We start from the raw sequence: 19004 nt of genomic DNA, 5'->3' as shown, positions 1-19004 counted from the left end.
AATTTTGATTAATATTACTGTAATATATCTTCCTATGTATGTGCTAATCCCTTTCTATTCACGCGTCTAGATTTTGCTTGTAATATCTATGTATTTCTTTGGTCTTTTGGCTATGTTATTTATTGGTATGAAGGAGTAATTTATTAGTAAATGACATTCCTAAACCAACATGATTCTGACATAGATAGAATTTACTAAATCTTGGTATTCGCTCTTCAGATGAAGGGCAACTCAACCCCAAAAAGCTTTTTACACAATGTTTAAATTATTGGATATGGACCCTTATCTTTTACAATGATAAAAATGGTTAAAAATGACAATGACACTATAGCAAGATTGGATTCCATGACATTTGAATGATTTCATGAATATAAGCTTGATTTAAAGAGGTACTCTTTAGAAATAAAATGATCGACAAAGTGGTTGGTCAACTTGTACGTTAGCTTATGGATGCATACTTTTAAAAAATCACCGCTTTGGAGTAAAAAATGTAGGAGGGATAGAAACAGTGGAGACGGGCAAAGAGACTCTTGAATTGCTTATATTTTGCCTTGAACGATATTGTTTTCTAACTTGCGTTGTAAGGTCTTGTACCATCTCTTTTATATGATTCTACGTATAAGAGAAAAAGTTAAATGTGAATTTACTCTTTTGGTAATTTTTTAAAGTATGGATATGATTTACTTTCAAATTGAAAAGCGCTGGGAATAGCAAGTCAGTTGATATAAAGTCTTCTAGTTCACTTTTGTCTCTCGGCAAATAGATATCATCCTCGGAACTCTTGGCTGCAACAATAACGTCTTCAAAACATGACAAATGATACATGTACCCAACCAAACCTAGAAATAGAAAGTATTATAAACATTAATCAATTTTAAAATATTGGATTCTTGCCAACAACGTCTACTCCAAAAGTAGAAATGCTGTGATTTCCAGTATCACAAATTAATTTTGACAGAATGCTCTTGTTTAGTCTTAAATTCTTATTCTGTTGAATTCTGATGATTTGCTGCGAGGCGCTTGCTGTTTTAAATTCAGCATTGAAAAGCTCATATACTTCATTGTCAATTGCTGTACAGAAAATTAAATCTACTTTTCTTCCTGTTATGCCTTTTATAGTTGTCTTGTACTCGTACTCATTTAATTGTCTGTCTATTTTTGAAGCAATACATGATGTTTCTCCACTATAAGAATATAAGTAAATAACAGCCGTATTATTTCAAAAATAAATAAATAAATAACTCACCTTTTGATTATCAAGTTGCAGTCTCTAAATAGAGTTTTGAACAGTGGTTTCCAATACTCGAGATATCCCATCTCAGTTTCATCTTTCCAAGATGAGTAGCTAACCATATTAATACTACAAGAGTTGAAATGAAAGATATTAGAGCTTTAATGAATGAGCGTTTACGTTTGTAAAATTAAAAATGATGATCTCTTTACTTACATATGATCTAGCATATCTAGGAGTATTAGAACTGATGAATTTTTTGTTGCTTCTTTTGATTTGTAAGCTTCCAATTTCTTTTCAAGGATAAAAATTCTGACAGCTTCAAAACCTTCATCGGCATACAACTAACAATTTAAAAAAGTGAATAACTTTATATCTATGTGATTCCAACGCATTCTTACTTTTTTAATATCAAGCATCAGTTGTTCTAATGATTTATCTGAATATTTGTGGAAATAATTGACCTGACTGTCACTGACAGCTTTTTCAATTGCCAAATCAGAGCAGTAACTGCTGAGAAGTGCCCAGTTATGAACATCGATCGTATTGACGATCCCAGAAAGAAATACACTAGAAAATAAAAATCAATAATTGTGATAATAGGATCGAACATTAGTAAATTACGCTAAGTAAGACAAATCCAGCCTGTTTAAGTGCTTGAAGGTATTAAGCTTATCAAGCGAGACATTGAATATAGCTGCTTGTAAACTGCTTGCTTCAACATGGTATAATTCGTAGCTGTTTGGCGAAACATCTTTACCAGAATACTATGAAATAAAAACAGATATCAAAACACCGTGAGCACTATTATTTTGTAATTAAAACTCACCAGATCATAGGCCAAGTTCAAAAGTCGTTTCCATGGCAATTCAGTATTGCACTTAGAATGCTTTCTTTTAAGAGGTGAGATTCGGTAATTCGCTTTATCTCCTTCTTCTTGGATAGCATGGTGGCTCTCTAAAATCAAGAATCGAAATAAGTCATTTAATTATCTATTAGTTTGTTACTATAGCTGACTTACCACTAGAAATTGGAAGCGCCATACTTGATTGTCCAACAACAATGTTCGCCCCTCCTTCGCCATAGTTTACCGCACTATTTATAAAGTTGTTGGTAGTGATATTCTTGACGGTTTTTTCTGCTTTGGAGGTGTTCTATTATATAAAAATATAAGAATTACTACACTGCCACTATTTTATTCTTTAACTAACCATATTTTTTAATAGCCCACCAACATAGGCCTTAATATCGTCATGGAGTATGTTGCTATTAAGTATTTTATAAAGACTGTTTTTGTAGCTGCCAATGATAGCGTTGAATTTTTTTTTATTTTTTCTTGAATGCCAACGAAAATAGTGTTGGAAATCCCAGCTATTGGCAGGCATGTTGTAAAAAAACTGTTCTACATTTAGTTCCTCAGGAGTGATTTTGTAATCAACAAAAGTAGAAGGACAACTTGTCATAGTTTTTTTTAGTAAAAGAACAATATTTTACTAGATTTAGTTGTAAATAGTTTTATAAAAACGTTTTTCTTAGGGACCACACCCCGAAATGTGGCTTCCGGAATGAACGCTTAGGGATCACATCCTGAGTGATGGGACTCATTTTAAAATAGTATGTATGTGGGACGATGTCGTTAAGGATTGCACCTAAAGCGGACTATTCTTTCAAAATGAGCAAGATCCTCCCAGCAAGCTAAGTAGCACTCTCTTTTAGGATATCTTATTGTTCTCCGACTTGATTTATGAGCAGAAATGGCTTTATGTAGTTTTATATGAATGCCGAACAAAGCCTTTAAAGTCATTTAGTTTTAAGCTATTAGAAGCTTCGTTAATTCTCATCATCAGTGTCTCTTTTTCCAAGAGCCTATTGCGCTTTACTTTGCTCTTAACAGCCGACCAGAATTGCTTAATTGAATTGAGCTCAGGGGAGTATGACGGTAAATAAGCATAACGGTAGCCACGGGATACAATATATTTAGCAATATCTTCAGATTTATGAATAGGAGCGTTATCTATAACAAGATAATACCCTTTCATATGTACTTGCTCCAAGACGGTTGAGGGATTCTCATCTATGTACTCCAAGATCACTTGCTTGTGTCCTTCATGAAGTATACGCAAGCGGCCCGTTTTCTTATGCTTTATAAAAATACTATCAGGATCCGTTTTATACATTTGAACCCACCTTTGAACTGTGTGAACATAAATATCTAATTGTTTCGCAGCAGCTGGAGTACTCATAGTTTTCTCAAACATTAATTTAAAGAATCTAACCTTAGCTTGATCCGTATAAAGTGTGTACGTTCGCTTATACGATAAAATATTTACATGTATTTATTCCTTGGCATTCAATGGGCGCATGAGAGGGAAAGCCAAGACTTCTCTAATATGACTAGCTCCAGTCAATAACTGAACTACTCGGTCAATACCCATTCCCCAGCCCGCTGTAGGAGGTAAGCCATACTCTAAAGCTTCACAGTAGTCCATATCGGGTAATGGCACTTCCACATCTCCTAAATCTTTCTCTTTAAGCTGCTCTTTGAACCGTTTACGCTGTTCTTCTGGATCATTTAATTCTTCATAGGCATTCACTATTTCTTTTCCTCCAATAAATAACTCGAATCGAGCAGCGAATTTTTGTCCCTAAAAAGATTGTATTAAATAAGTGTTATAAAACTAAGTCAAACCTACATTATCATCAATTGCATCCTTGGCTAATGGACTAAGAGCAAGAGGGTGATTATACAAGAACGTGGGTTGCACACATTCTGGCTCAATGTACATTGATATTAGTTCATCAAGTATACGAGTGGTCGTGAGTGGTTCAGATGGATGTACTTTCAACTGTTTGCAAATCTCTATTAGTCGATCCAAAGCATCTAGCACACATGATAAAGTCAGATTCATAAAGTTCGAATCTATCTGCAATATACCTGGAGAATCCAAGAAAGAAAGTGAAGTTCCTAGAACAGATGATAGCCTTTCCATCACATTGATTCTGTTGAAAGGCTTTTTGAAGTCAACCATATGTCCTGTCTTGGTCATTACAGGTTTATTGCCACACACTTCAGCTACCATCCCCGAAAGGAGCTCTTCCGTATCACTCATCAGGGTCTCCAGATTTCCATAAGCCTGATAAGACTCGCATGTTGTAAATTCAGGGTTGTGGTCTGCATCAACGCCTTCATTTCTAAACTGTTTCCCAATTTCATAGACACGATCCATACCTCCTATGACCAGTCTCTTAAGGTAAAGTTCTGGGGCAATCCGAAGCTGCATATCTACATCTAGTGCGTGTGCATGAGTTTCAAATGGACGAGCATTAGCACCGCCAGCACTCGTGGACAAGACAGGTGTCTCTACTTCTAAAAAGCCTCGACTATCAAAAAAATCTCTAATGTATCGAACAATCTGAAAATTCGTTCAGTATAAGAGTGTTTTTGAAGCATAGTGTAATACCTTGGATCTAGTCTTTAATGTATTGACAGAGGTAGGATTCACCAATAAATCTAAATGTCGTTGTCGAAATCGTTTTTCCTATATAAAAAAGAACTCATGTTATCAAACCAGTTGACCATCAATAATTTATGCATACGTGATCTTTAAGACCAGATAGAGGAATATCACGCAAACAAGGTGTAAGAACCTTCATTTCCTTTGTTACAAATACACTAAGCTGTCCATGGTTTGTTTTGCCAGGAACTCCTGTAAAGGCTTTTTTTTATATAAATAAAATGGTTAATATAGACAAGCATATGAAGGAAAACATAAGGCATACGTACAAACAATGTCTCCTCTCGATAACTGTCTATTAGCCTCTTCAAAATCTTTAGGTGTTCCATTAAATCTGTTACGTGAGGCGACTACTTGGACAGTTTCCCCATTTTGTACAATGTCATAAAAGACCAGCTTTGCACTTGATTCTCTTTTTGAACTGATCCTGCCTGTCAATGTTACGATGTCTTGTTCAGCTTTTTGACCTTTCTCAAGCAAGGTTTGATATCTCTCCAAATCCCTTACTGATATCCATTTGCCGTGTGTCTCAGGTATGATCTTGAAGCGAGGATATTGATTAACCTTGGGTACATCTAATGAACATGTTGGTATAGGTTATAATGAATTCCCTTTTTTGCTTTTATGACCTTTTGCTTTTTGTGTCAAATATCGCTTCGGTGTTTGTCTAGAGTATAATAATAGCTGTCGCTTAAATATGCTTCGGAACATGCCCCTGTATTATTTACTGCTGTCAGGAAGAGCGTCTGTTTGCACTCCTTTCAAAAAGCTACCAAGTATCAAGTATGAACTCCGCTCTTCTTTTTGAAAAATTATGGTCTTTTTTTTTTTTCATGCATTTCTTCGAGACTTTTTCTTTGATTATAACTAAGTCTAATGTATAGGTCACTGTTGATATTTTATCTTGATACATTCAAAAAGTATCAGGGCGTCTATTGTAAGAATGAAAGACAGCACCAATATAAAATATGATGAATAAACATCCCATCCTTGCTTGCTTTATTTGATTATATAAGATTAGTAAAGTTAAATCTGCTCTATAATCGCGAGATAGTCATTATATAATAAATTTACAGATATTTACTTTGTAGTTTATAAATTTGATTCGCGCTTCGAACGCAAAATGTTAATTATGGTCAAGGAGCAAAGCTTTCTTAAAATGAAAGCAAAGCAGCAGTCTATGAATAAAATTTTACGTCTTTATAAAATGAGGATTAAACGTCATTACACAATTGGTTCTAAAAGAGGGCTCCCATAAAGGCAAGCACATACAAGTATTTATCTTGCTAGAAAAGTCATGATCTCTAAAGGATTCTTTCTTTTTCTTCTGTTCCTTTGCTTTGACTCTTGAAACGTGTAAATAGATTGCTTTAACATTTATAATTAACCTTTGTATTTTCCAAACAACATTAAAAGTATAATAAAACGATAGATTATTTTATAGAATCGATCAAGTAGTAAAAGCAAGTTTTATTCTTTTTTTTTTTACAATAATAAAGTCCCAATTTCGTGTTGCTTTACTTTCTTCCGAAGCTAGAAATATTTTTTTTATCAACTTTATGATATATACATCTTGTAGCTAAATAAAGCTTGCAACAAACAAATGTTAAACTAGATTTTAAAAATGACATAATCATTTGGAACCCCTTGATTTGTGAAACTTAGAGTGTTACACTATTAAAATATCTCTATTTGGACATGTTTTTATGAAAATATACTTTATATAATTTTGTTATTTATATATACAAAAATGAACAGATTTATAATGTGAGTAGTTCTAGTAAATGATCAGGTATCTTCAATTTCTCGATATCCTCCTGAATCTTGTATCTTTCTGGGCTATTCCACACAGTTCTTTCTTCAAGTCTATCTTTCAATAGACTAGTCTTGCGTTGCATTGCTCGAATCTTTCTTTCAAATTGATAATAAAGCACTTCTGCTCGTTCCAAAGTGTGATTCAAGTCAATATTTCCAGTCAGGTCATTAATGTACTATTATGTGATATATAAGTAATAGTTAACATCTGTTTTTGAGTATTAACTTACTCGAAGAACCTCATCAAACTGGTTTAGTTCGTTTAAAATCTTTTCCCTGTGAGTGTCTATCACAGCCAGGGCAATGAAGAGTATCATTTTCTTTGTTAGATGGTCTGTCCATAGGTTCTCCCAGAGTCTGATGATATCTTCCCAATCAAATTCTCGCTTGAACCAAACAAGTAACCAACGGAAACAAAAGAAGAGGTTGGATATATCAATATCTTCAAACCGCTTATGCAGTACAGGGTCCATAAATTGAACCAAGAGATTGAGAGTCTTGAGTTGTGCATGCATACCAGATTGGTCCATATAAAAGTTGGATTGCTATTTTAAAAAGTGAGCACACTTATTTTATTATATTAACATTTCACTCTTACCACTCTATCCATAAAGCGTGTAAAGGCCCAGAAGGACATGGCTTCATCATTCATGATAACAAACAAGGGTGCCAGTAGATCTGACATGCCTTGGACATATCCAAGCTCGGTATTGTAAAAGTTGTACGTCACAAGGATATCTTTCATAGCCTCCATGTTACTGTTTGTTCCGACAACCATTTGAGGATCCGGATTTGGCATATCTTCATTTGCAAATGCCTCATGATTTCTATCAGTGCGATGTACATCCTTGTCTATGCGGTGCTTTTCATCTTGGAACTCGTTTGATTCTTGCACACTGATGTCATTAAACCATACGGCTTTTATTCGGTAGTAAGCTTCGGCTTGACTTTGTCGAATGGCATCTCTTTCTTCAAAAGTTGAATGCCAAGGGTAGATACCCAGCAAGAACTTCCATGCCTCTGCACGAACTTCATTATCCAGGCCACCTTGAAAGATCATTTGCTTCACTTGTGGTATAGGTATAGATAGCTTGCCTTCTTGATCAAACAGACTTACCCATTCTTCTGCAGCAATTGGTCCACGACGTCTAGTGTGAATGGGTGAAGGTCCCTGAAGCTCAGATATATCAGCCAAGAGATTCTGAAGTTCTTGATCATCCAAGAAATGCTCGTCCTCCGCTGTGGCTTGTCCATACTGTGCCAAGTATTGGGATGCTGTTTCATAATCATCCAGCATATTGTCCTTCTTTAGCAGTTGCTGTAGAGAGGGGGGTAAAAGGGGTAAGACTGGTCTTGCCATAGGATGTTCCAGCACTTGGGACGCTGTATCCCGTGAGTACTGAGTAATCCTGGATAATCTTTCAAGAATCGTCCATTGAGCATCTCGTATTGTACTGATAAATGGGTCAAAAGGATCTGCTGCTGCCGAAGCCGTTGTCATCAACGGAGTTGGCGATTCGCTTTTCTCTCTTTGCTGCCGTGAAGAAATTTCTGGGCTGTTTGATCTTGGCGGCAGTTTTGGTACAGCATTTTCATTCGATGGTCCTAATCCTCGCACTGATTGTCTTTCGGAGAATACGATCTCTGAGGCGCTTCGTTTGGATTGTTCAGATAGTCTTGCTGTATTCACTGATGATGCTGATCGAACTGAGGTCGCCCTGATGGATACTTGTGGCTGGTATTCTAAATCATCTTCTGTAGAGGAACTAACTAAATAAAGGTAGTCCATGTCTTCTGCCCTAATAAGAATAGGTTGGCACCAATAGAAAAAAAAGTGTCATTTTTTTTTTTTTTCAAACCTTACCTTTTTATCAAAATGAAGGCACTTAGTATATCAATAATATCGTATCCTGGCCAATGGCCTTGAGATGAATAATAGATTGGTTTTAGCATTTCGCCTGTATTTAGTGTTATCACCATAGATGCTTGTTCCTCTTCAGAAGGAGGAGGAGCATATATTGTGTCTATATTTTTAAGCATGATCATCATTGTCTCGCCTGCGGGATTAATATGAATATCTGGGTAATCATCGTCAGAAGCTAGATGTCCATCCAATTGAATGAATCGATCGATATCGACAGGTTCTATAAGATATTCGGGTACCCAAGCTATATGGACATTCATATTTTCCTAATTTAGATATAGTTAGCATATAACCCTAGCAGTGTCTGAAAAAGTTGTTACCATTGATTTTGAGAATATAGTAAAGAAGCCATGCATGTTTGGTTCTTTTAGATAGAATCCTGATTTTGTATAAATCAGCCTCACTGTGTCTTGGTCATTATTTCTTGGCTGTCTATAAGCTTCAGGTACAGGCGGTAATTCAGGAGGTAAATCATTCAAAGTGATTGGATGTATTTGATATTCGTTTGGGTCATATGTCGGATAAAGTGAATTGTATTGTTGCAGGTTTAAGTATGGATTGTATTGCTTTTGTTCTTGTGGCAAGTTTAGTAATTCGATATTTTCTTTGTTATAAATCGATCCTCCGCCCATCTTTTCTCTTTATTGTTTATGTTTGAAAAAAAGAAAAAAAAAGTAAAAGAGAAAAGGAAGTCTTTTATGCATTCAAAAAAATCGTAGTACTTGGCAAAAGTATACCAAGAAATTTTAATTACCGTACCTTCTTTTTTTATTCCACCAATAAAAACAGCAATTAACTAAAATAGAAAGAGACTGATCATTGTCATATTGATATGTTTCAACCTTGATATAAATATGAGTCTTGTTGTTGTATAAACACAACAATTTTCTTTTGATTATATACTAATCTCCTTATATGGAAAGTGTCGGATAACTTTTAATATCTTTATTTGATCTAAGCAATCGTTCATGTTTCTCAAAGAGTTTTTCCCAGCTCCATTTTCTTCTTGTAAGCACGTTCAGCTTTGTATACTACACGATCAATTAACCCTGCTACAGTAAAGATACCGCCAACAATAGCCAAGAGACCTGTTACTAAGCTACTAAAAGCGGGTCTTGATTCTTGGTAAATGATATGCATAGGTGAGATCTCTATATTAAAAAAGACGCCTGGGAGACCAGATACCCCATCCTTAAGCATCATTTCATTTTGGGTAACAGAGTATTGATTGGTATAGACTATGTTCTTCAAATGTCGAAACTCGGTAGAAACAATTTTTAAAAAGTATTGATACGCCACACGTCCTACAAAGAGGATGAATATATCATATCATATCTTAACATGGACTTACCATTCGTACTATTCTTGACTGTGCCAGCCAAGGCATTTGTAACTGCCAAGACCTCTTCGCTTTGATCTTTAGTATCTGGGCCAAATCTTAGCTTGTGAATGACATGGCTCATGTCAAATTTGTGTCCTTCTGCTGCTCCTGCTGAGTATTCCTGAAGATCATGTATGTGCATCGAACCAGCCTGAAAGGCGCTTCCTGGTGCAAAATGAAAGTTTCCTCGCACTTTGTTTACCAAGAGATGTCCATGCACGTTGCATCCTTCGTCTGACTGGTTTTCAAGTTTTTCTAACCATCCTTCACGCACACACTGTTCAATCTCTTTTGTGTTCACAAGCCCCCATCCTTGCTTGATATAAGCTTCTCGAACATCCTGACAAGTGTGACAACAACCGTCCTCACGAAGTGGTGTTGCACCATAACAACTACCACATTCAGGCACTGGCCGTAGGGCCTTTTCTGCATCTTTGGTGTGATCTCCTAGCTCTATTCTAAGAATATTAGCTCGATGCTTCATCTATGCTCTTAACAAAAAAATACTTACTGACAGTTTGGCCACTTTCGATCACCTTTCCGGACAGATCAAGTCTTACTTTTGTTATATCCTGGGAATATCCTGTTGAATGCTCTCCTGTATCATCCATTATATCAATGCTAAGCACTATAAACATGTTAGTTTAATACAGCATATAGACTAGGAACATACTATGGCAAGGCACATGAGGAAACGTGATATTAAAGTCTATGGGCATTTTTTCTTTTCGACTTTTATCTACAACTAGACTTGGACTCCATGTAGATGTGTTGTATGTTATTAGTTCTGACAGAACCAAGTAAATGACAATAAAAGCACTAATCAAGGTAACTTTATAAAAAAGAGTTAAGTACGATTAGAAAAGGGGGTTAATGTAGATGAACATACCAGATGCGCCTGATGTTGTCTTGACACGAAATTCGTCTAATGTCTTTGCATATCCATCAAATTGGCGTAGATTGCGAAATAATGCTCCTTTCTTCGCCATCATATACAAATATAGAAGACAGGCTTTTTATCTAAAACTGACTGGTTTTTTTTTTTATTAGTTCTTAAATCTCAGTTGATGGAATACAAGTGGTGTACAGGTTTCTAACACTTCAAGATAATTGTAAATCTAAACTTTCACCAAAAGAAGAAACGTGTTTGATACAGCGATTGGATTACAAAATTATTGCCTCTTGAACGGAGCAGGGAAGATCTTCAACTGTTACCATACTTTCAGAAAGGCTATAAATATTTTTTGATGCGTTAAGGTCTCTATTCTGCATCATCTTACAATCCTTGGCAGACTAGGACATTGTGATGATCATAAAGCGCTTGAGTAAATGGCATTTGACTCAGGCATGCATCTAGTGTTTTATTCATTGCAATATATCAAACTATAATTTTTTAAAAGCCTGTATGCAACATTCGTCGTTTACAGTTTAAAGCTACTTCGAAAAATCGATAACTGATAAATGATGGAGAGAAAGATATTATAAAAAGTACACCAAAGGTAACCATGTCAATGGCATCAAAAGACTTGCATCCTTCTTACTGCCATGACATTTAATGAAACCTTGGTTATTGTGTAATACATGCATTCTATTGGCTGGTTTGTAGACAGCCATTTTGACTTTTCTTTCTGCAATATTCTTCTAGATTTTTTTAAACTGATTTATGTCATTAGCCACATCAACAGAAGCAAAAGAAACCACGACAACAAATACAAAGGTACTTGAGAGATAAAAGTGAACATTGACTAAGCATCCTGTAGAGATTATACATTGGTAACTTGACTGATGTAATTGATGAGTAAATATAATCAATATACATGCATATAAAATGACGTTAACAAACATATTAGATACACCATCCTCAAGTTATTCGAACCTTTTGGAAAAATTACGTATATTGACAGTTTAGTTCATCGGACGGGACCTAAAAAAGGACAGCCAAAAGGATACTGTTTTCTAGAATATGAAAAGAAAGAGGTAACATGGATGGCGCCATACGTAACATTAACTCATTTATTTTTAGCAAGCGTTAAAAGCGATCAATGCTTTACATGGTAAACGGATAAAGAATAAATCGATCGTGGTATCATTTGCACACACGGTAACATAATTTTTATGCAGATTTCGTCATCAAAGTAACCTAAAATAGACAATGGAACAGGATAATGACCATAGCAGACGAAAGCTTCCGTCAACACCGTTGCTAAGCAACAGACAGAAACTGTTGCATCAAAAAAAGTAAGAAAAAACTCAAGCGTTTCATGTTTGAAATTGACATCAGATAGTATGGATGCAAAAATCAGGGCAATAGAACAAAAACTACAATCATTAAAAAAAAGGAACCAGGCCGATGAAGACAATACGTCAAAATCACGAAATAGTGATCATCAAAGTAATCGATATAAGCCCTATTAGTACACATGAACGAGTCCAATGAAGACGATAAACGTCACCTATACCCCTCTCTCATTTAAACTCTGCATTTCTTTCTCCTTTTATAGAATAAAAAAGAAGTTTTCTGACCTGCTCAGTTGATAAGTCATATGTGCCTGCATTTATCCTTTTTCTTATTGTTGTTATGGTTTCAATTGCCGACCTTCTTTTTCACACACAGCGTTTAGGTCTTCTGTGTATAAAACTGCACTGCGCCCCTTGCTCGCTTTTTCGTTTTTATTATTTTTATTCTTTACTTTTTACAACTATCCAAGACATGGCTGAAAGCCCATTTAAATTGAGACATCCAACTGATTATCATTTACAGCAACAACAACATCAATATCATCATCGTCATCAGCAACAACAACAACAACAAGTCTTGATGGAAGATTATCCGCAACAAGGTGGCTTCTTATCTCCACTACTGAGTGATTTTGATGAACTAGACGTCAAACATAATAATAGAGTGATTGATATGGATATCATGTCTGAAGAGTCTCCATCTGATTATTCATCTGTGCTGTCTAACTCTCATCCACCACAATCCTTTTTGATGGACTTTCATCAAAAATATAATAGTGCAGATACTCTCTTATCAGTCTCTCCACAGAGCCCTACTTTATTTAATGGCCCATTTTCGGCTCCTTCTCAGATGGGTTATCTGGCTGCTCTAAATCAAAATACAAGCATGGAAGACTTTGAGTCTTTGCAGTTACAGTAAGATATTACACGTTATATTCATAATCGGGATTGTTTATGCTTTGCATTAGACAGCAAATATTAACTGAAAAGAAGCGAAGAAGAAGGGAATCTCATAATGCAGGTAAATAACATAATATCATTCTGCATATGCATATGTATTAACATGGCTTTTATAGTCGAAAGAAGAAGAAGAGAAAATATTAATGAACGCATTCAAGAGTTAGGCACGCTCTTGCCAGATTATATGTATGAAGAGATTACTACACATATTGGCAATAATAATAAGCCCAACAAAGGAGCTATCTTGCGAAAGTCAGTGGATCATATCAAACTGTTACAGCAACAAGTATCAAGTTATAAGCAACGTATCCAAGAATTAGAATCTCAGCTTACTACCCTCACTCAGCCATGTTAACTTATGTACTTTTTTATTCCATTTCTTTTATTTATATATATATATATTATACATATTTCTATCTTTCTATTGTATTTACTCATACCCCACTTCTTTCCTTTTTTTACATCTACATTTAATAATAATAATAACTACGTCATTATGCTCTGTTAATTACTTTATTTGTACACCATCTTGATCATTTTACTGCACACATGGCTTAAAAAAGAAATATACGATTTTATTCTATTTTATAATTTGGCTTCAGATGCAATTTCAGTATCCATTAATTCCTTCAACTCATTGGCAGCGTCTTCAAGACACTGCTTAAAGTGATACGTGCCATTTACATATTTGGTACCATGAACCTCTAAATCTTTCACACTAGCCACGTTAAATTGCAAGGCATGCTTCTTGACCATGTAAGCAACTCCGAAACCATCATTGACGACTTGTCCCCAGCCATATCCGTCAAAGTGTTCAGACGATAATTGAGAAGTAGACAAGTACCAGTGAGAAGAATAAGCATAGGCAGGATCCTTGAACAGCTCAGGCTTCTCTTCACTATCCTTCAAACTGTTCTTCAAGCCAAACAAGTGACGATCACAACCATGACCATTGACAGCATCGGCCATGTTGGCACCTTGAGTCTTGAGCGCTTTACGGAAAGCAGAAATCTTTTCCTGAACGGGTACATTAGGATCTTCCATTGCCTTGACAAAGGCAACAGAGTCTACTGTAACCGTACGGGCAGTTTCGGTACGTCCGCGTTGGTATTTACGGGTCTGAGCTGATTCGTAAGTGGGACGAGATGTACCAAACATCTTGTAATAAGCGAGTTGGATAACCATTTGAGCAAAGCCATCAGGAGAGCACTTGTACTTCTTGATCAAGTCCTTACCATAGGCTTGATAGTTCAGCACGGTCAACTCATGCTTCTTGATCAAGTTTTCAAAGTTGGTTTCGGCAGCTTCAATATCTTTGCTCACCTGACTGTTGATGTCAAACTGAAGTTCTTGTGGTTCAGGAAGATCAGAGCGAATGTCAGTAGGCCCATGTTCGATCTTGTTTCTGGCCAGACCATCACATACAAACTCGTTCAATCGGCAAGTGGCCATACCATCCATGCAAGAGTGCTCTCCCATGAAACCAGCCTTTCCGTTTTCAAACACAATGAATTGGAGAGGCTTATCAAAGAATCGGTTACGTCCATCGCCATGCCAGCAAGCGCGAGAACCTTCATCACGAGTCACAGGCTTGGAGTCATCCAAACATATCACAAAGTCAGAGGATTCGATCTTTTCCAGCACTTTTCGGTTCTCAGGATTTGCGGCAATTAAATTTTCGCGATACTGTTTTACCAACCCCACATTAGTTATTTGCTATATTTTCCCTAGACTATAATCACAACTTACATCTGTCCACTTATCACGGTTATCAGAAGTCAGCACACCAATGGGAATACCCTTGGATTGACCAGCTTGATCAATGATCTTTTGGAACTGATGCTGCAATTCAGCAGTAGACAGTTGCTTTCCATTGTAAATCGTATCCACCACATAGAATCTGTTCTTTCTCAACACGACTACATGGTTATTGTTCAAGATATCAAAGGTGGCTTCATAGTCCGATGGCTTCTTGGGAATACGACAATTGTTAAACATGTACTTGAATGAATCCATACAAAGGGGCTCTCCCTTGACATATTCGGGTTCCAACGTCTTTTGAGCAATCTGTCGCTTAAACTCCAAGGCGGCTGTAGCAATGGCAGCAGCACGCTGAGCAGGAGACTTGCGTAATTTATCATCCTTGTAAAGGAAGAAGTAACTAACATAAATCACAACAGGGTCACGGTAGCCCATGTAGGCTTGGTCTAACCACCAGTCTTCCATCCAATTGACGACGTTAGGGTCATTAGCCTTGGCAAGTAATCGTTCTTGCAATTCTTGTCCTAACCCTCCAGGGGCTTCAAACTCTTTGACAGCTTGTTCAGTGCGTTGAAATTCGGCATCGCTCAAGAGAGGACGAACAGATTGCAAGTACTTTTGAAGTGTGGCGCTCAAGGCAGGTACAGGAAGCTTGGGTAAATTCTTTTGATATCGAAGCATGGGACCAGGTGCAGTAGGATCAACGGGCGTCTTGGGTGCTGTGGTAGCCCATCGTTTGGCAGCAGACTATGATATATAAAATCACTAAGTCTGTCAATAAGTCATCAATAGTACTTACTCTTGTGGCCAAAGATAAGCGTGGTGATACTCTTGTAGTAGCTGTTCTGAACATGATGTAAAGAAAAAAAAAAAAGAAAAATAAATCGCAGGTGAGGGAAAATATAAATAATTGTGTCAGCAAAAATCCCCTTTCCTTAATAGTTACACACGCAGGAACGATTGAATCTTACAAATAAAGAACGATGGAACCAATCAAAGATTATGTAATTTTATATTCTAAATAAATAATAATTTCTTTTTATTTACAAGGCATTTAAAAGAGGGCATTCATAGCCTTCATAGAGTATTCAACGCCCAAGAAAGTGGCAGCATTGGCAGGGAAAGCTCTCAACATGGCTGGACCAAGTCCCTTGAAGAGGGCAGTAGGCCCATCTGTCTTTAAGGTCTTCTTGAGACAGTCGCCCAAACCTGTATAAGTACCAGCTGGTGCAGATTGTAAGCGAGATTTAAGAACATCAGGAGGAATAGCAATGGTCCACATGGCAACACCAGCCATACCTATTGAGAAAAAGTGATCAATACAAATATTCAATCTCGTAAACAATAAAACTTACCACCAGCAAATAAGACAGCACCGAAACTCAAGTCCTCAGGACGAGAACCAGCAGGTGTAAGTTGCTTTTTGACAAGCTCATAAGCAACGAAATAAGCAGCTGAGCCTGGGGAATCACGTAAAAGGGTAGCACCAGTACCTCTAAAGATGGAACGAATACCACCTTCCTTATACAATTGACGAACAACATCTACTGGACCCTTATACTTGGCTTCACCTCCTTGTCCTTGAATCTGCATCAAAACTTTCACACGCTCAGAAGGTGCCATGAACAATGTGGTGGGGAAGGCAGAGAAGGCACCGGCGAATGTAGTCTCAGCCAAAGTGAGATGTGTGTCTGTACTGGATTTATCGGTTCTAGCAGCGTAACAAATCTTCTTACCAAGGTCATAGGACTATAGTCAAAAGTAATCAATACACACACACGTACTTCTTTATTCATGTCAACTAACTTACCCAGAAACTGACGGCAAAGATGGGCGTAATACTAGCCAAGGGAGCAGACATACCACGATATAAACCGAGAACACCGTCCTTTTTGATGATTTGCTTAAAGCAATCAAACGTGTTCTTGTAGACACCTTCACTAGTTTGAAGACGAACCTTGACAAGATCAAAAGGTTGACTATGTAGTCTTGTGTTAGAATGAACCCTCCTAACACTAAGTGATATATATTTACCCAACCAAGACAGCGGCCATACCACCAAAACCACCGGAAAGGAATGACTTGACTGAAGAAGCAGTACTTGATTGAACGTCAGCAACAACAGGTTCGGTATCAGACATGGTAAAGGATGTAATGAAATAATAAAAGAAGAAAAAAAAAGAAAAGGTACAAGGTAAAATGAAATAAATAGGTCTGTGATTGAAAATAGTGGATTATCAGTTTTCATGTGCTTGGAAAGGAAATTTATTAAGTGTCTATATTTTCCCAGGTTATTTTTTGTTGCTGAGAGGGGCATTGAATGGCACAGTGACGACACTACTGGTTTTTGCAGAGCAATTTGCGCCGCCTGAAACTATTTTTGCGATAGCCAGTAAGATAGATTTACGCTAGCTAGTAATGAACTTTGCGCCAGCAATCAGTGCTTTTTGCCAGACGTAGCAAGCTATAAAAGCGCTCTAAACTCCGTATATCCACTAGCCACGCAATAAAAATGTGTAGGCTTTATTTTACAATTCTGATCACAAAGCCTCTTTCGAATTGATAAAAAAAAGTACTAACCTTGAACATGAGGAACATTGTGGGAGAAGCTGTATATGAGAGCATTAGGAGATGTTTTCTGCACTAGTCAAAAATGCTACCCTCTAATCATTGCGATAGTTGATCGGCTGAGCTTCAGTGCTAACAAAAAATGTTTATTTACAGTCTTTTCAAAAAGTAAAATCGCATTTTTGCAGTTTTTATAATACAATTTATACGAAAAAGTGACAAGTCAGCGTGGCATATCTTTTTAGAAATAGTGTATTATTTTCTCCATTTTCTCAAGCATTCAACTTCTGTTTCTCTTCGTTTAGAACTCTAAAAAGGGATATGGTGGGTTTGGTAGCAAACTCACATTTTCTTCTTTGATGATAAATAGTCTAAGCGACTACATGGACGCTGAAGATATTCCACTGAATGTAAATGATGTTACCTCATTTGACGTTGATATATCTGAGGATGATAAATGAATGGGCAGGATTGTCTCAGTCATGTGCCGCTATTTCTAATGAAGTGTGATGGGAAAGAAACGGCCACATGAGCGATGCCTTTGTGCGTAGGCGTACATTGACAGATATCAGATCATCTGTTGAGGAAGTTGGTGAGGAAAGATTAAATTACCTCGTTCACTTTTCAAGCAAATCACGCCGCAAGGAGAGCATGAAAAGGTGACTAAAACTAGAATAAGAGGTGTCATAGAACAATGTCTTCTTATGACTGACATTGAGATAAACGACTGTAATCAGTATAAATAGAGCGAATTCATACATTATAGGATTACCTGTGCACGCTTTTAGTGATAAGTCAAATTAAACAGAATCTCTCCTTTGAATATAAATCATTACTTCTTTATATAAAAGGATACACTTCTTTAAAATGTCATTCTTCTCAAGGTAAAAACAGTATCATAACTCAGATCATGAAATGAAAAGCTTTCTTTATGAACTCAGGAACTGTTAGTCAATTAAACCCTCAGTAATTACAATCCACGCTTAGAATAGTGGCTTACCAGCCATTTGATAGCAACTATAAATAGTAGATCCTTTATTTAATTGTATGGTCCTTCTGTCTTTATTTCAGAATAAAGATTAGTCTCAAAGACTACTTCTTTTGTCTTTGCCTTGTGTCATTTAAATCGCTACATAACACCTTTATCTACATCTCCATTATCGACTTGGTTGATAACGTCTTTGAAGATACCTAAATGCGCTCGCAGAAACATCTGTTTTGGGGCTTGATAATCATCAGTTGGAGCAATCAGATTCTTGTTTCATCTGTCTCGTTCGAAGACGATTTTCTTGCGTAGCCGATATTCATCCAGCCACTAATACGGCTCTCTACGTAATACCTGAAAAATAATGTTGTCTCGTTCAACGACCTCACAGTGCTGGTGCCCTACTGTCTTGACGGTGAGTGACTCTGACGTGTTTGATGAGATAATCATTATAATAACTCGAGCATAATCATACAGTAGAGCATATATTCTACTTTACATTCCTCTATCGCATCTGATAAGAATAACTTATAATAACAACTATAGTAGCTACTAGTATAACAATATTAATATAAGCATAAATTTTTTTTTTTGTAGGGGCGTTTTTAGCCAAGCTTTATTTTTTT

General features: G+C 36.6%; 8 protein-coding genes across 8 annotated transcripts; 2 read left to right on the top strand and 6 right to left on the bottom strand.

The window, feature by feature from the left end:
• On the bottom strand, positions 1–2692 carry RHIMIDRAFT_265501 (uncharacterized protein). Its single transcript, XM_023611824.1, has 11 exons — positions 2443–2692; positions 2253–2385; positions 2061–2188; positions 1856–1998; positions 1633–1801; positions 1448–1575; positions 1247–1360; positions 895–1184; positions 685–839; positions 185–612; positions 1–125 (listed from the first exon to the last, which is right to left on the bottom strand). The coding sequence occupies exons 1-10, from the start codon at positions 2614–2616 to the stop codon at positions 469–471; spliced, it is 1578 nt and encodes a 525-aa protein (XP_023469934.1). The 5' UTR covers positions 2617–2692; the 3' UTR covers positions 1–125; positions 185–468.
• An 875-nt stretch (positions 2693–3567) lies between these two features.
• Positions 3568–5457, bottom strand: RHIMIDRAFT_233827 (lysyl-tRNA synthetase; the record flags this gene model as incomplete). Its single annotated transcript, XM_023608037.1, has 7 exons — positions 3568–3876; positions 3925–4112; positions 4167–4644; positions 4693–4770; positions 4829–4947; positions 5016–5321; positions 5376–5457. The coding sequence occupies 7 exons, from the start codon at positions 5455–5457 to the stop codon at positions 3568–3570; spliced, it is 1560 nt and encodes a 519-aa protein (XP_023469933.1).
• Positions 5458–6506: 1049 nt separating this feature from the next.
• RHIMIDRAFT_198126 (RabGAP/TBC) lies at positions 6507–8062 on the bottom strand (the record flags this gene model as incomplete). Its single annotated transcript, XM_023606258.1, has 3 exons — positions 6507–6737; positions 6792–7106; positions 7160–8062. 3 exons carry the CDS (start codon positions 8060–8062, stop codon positions 6507–6509), a joined length of 1449 nt encoding a protein of 482 aa, XP_023469932.1.
• A 1398-nt stretch (positions 8063–9460) lies between these two features.
• Positions 9461–10855, bottom strand: RHIMIDRAFT_197243 (DUF1692-domain-containing protein; the record flags this gene model as incomplete). The annotated part of the gene is made up of 5 exons (XM_023606185.1): positions 9461–9789; positions 9837–10337; positions 10393–10494; positions 10540–10698; positions 10756–10855. The coding sequence occupies 5 exons, from the start codon at positions 10853–10855 to the stop codon at positions 9461–9463; spliced, it is 1191 nt and encodes a 396-aa protein (XP_023469931.1).
• Positions 10856–11335: 480 nt separating this feature from the next.
• On the top strand, positions 11336–12395 carry RHIMIDRAFT_58960 (uncharacterized protein). Its single transcript, XM_023615444.1, has 6 exons — positions 11336–11583; positions 11627–11664; positions 11717–11843; positions 11890–11967; positions 12028–12104; positions 12152–12395. The coding sequence occupies exons 1-6, from the start codon at positions 11530–11532 to the stop codon at positions 12279–12281; spliced, it is 504 nt and encodes a 167-aa protein (XP_023469930.1). The 5' UTR covers positions 11336–11529; the 3' UTR covers positions 12282–12395.
• Positions 12396–12489: 94 nt separating this feature from the next.
• RHIMIDRAFT_58935 (helix-loop-helix DNA-binding protein) lies at positions 12490–13534 on the top strand. The gene is made up of 3 exons (XM_023615443.1): positions 12490–13019; positions 13073–13125; positions 13181–13534. The coding sequence occupies exons 1-3, from the start codon at positions 12577–12579 to the stop codon at positions 13417–13419; spliced, it is 735 nt and encodes a 244-aa protein (XP_023469929.1). The 5' UTR covers positions 12490–12576; the 3' UTR covers positions 13420–13534.
• Positions 13535–13649: 115 nt separating this feature from the next.
• Positions 13650–15678, bottom strand: RHIMIDRAFT_233823 (acyltransferase ChoActase/COT/CPT; the record flags this gene model as incomplete). The annotated part of the gene is made up of 3 exons (XM_023608036.1): positions 13650–14750; positions 14814–15572; positions 15625–15678. The coding sequence occupies 3 exons, from the start codon at positions 15676–15678 to the stop codon at positions 13650–13652; spliced, it is 1914 nt and encodes a 637-aa protein (XP_023469928.1).
• A 201-nt stretch (positions 15679–15879) lies between these two features.
• RHIMIDRAFT_233822 (mitochondrial carrier) lies at positions 15880–16966 on the bottom strand (the record flags this gene model as incomplete). Its single annotated transcript, XM_023608035.1, has 4 exons — positions 15880–16124; positions 16181–16574; positions 16636–16804; positions 16860–16966. 4 exons carry the CDS (start codon positions 16964–16966, stop codon positions 15880–15882), a joined length of 915 nt encoding a protein of 304 aa, XP_023469927.1.
• Between the last annotated feature and the right edge of the window lie 2038 nt (positions 16967–19004).

This window comes from Rhizopus microsporus (genome assembly GCF_002708625.1).
Source record: "Rhizopus microsporus ATCC 52813 unplaced genomic scaffold scaffold_2, whole genome shotgun sequence".
Taxonomy (NCBI): Eukaryota; Fungi; Mucoromycota; class Mucoromycetes; order Mucorales; family Rhizopodaceae; genus Rhizopus; species Rhizopus microsporus.
Note: the sequence above shows the minus strand (reverse complement) of the source record. Positions and strands in the feature narration are given on the sequence as shown.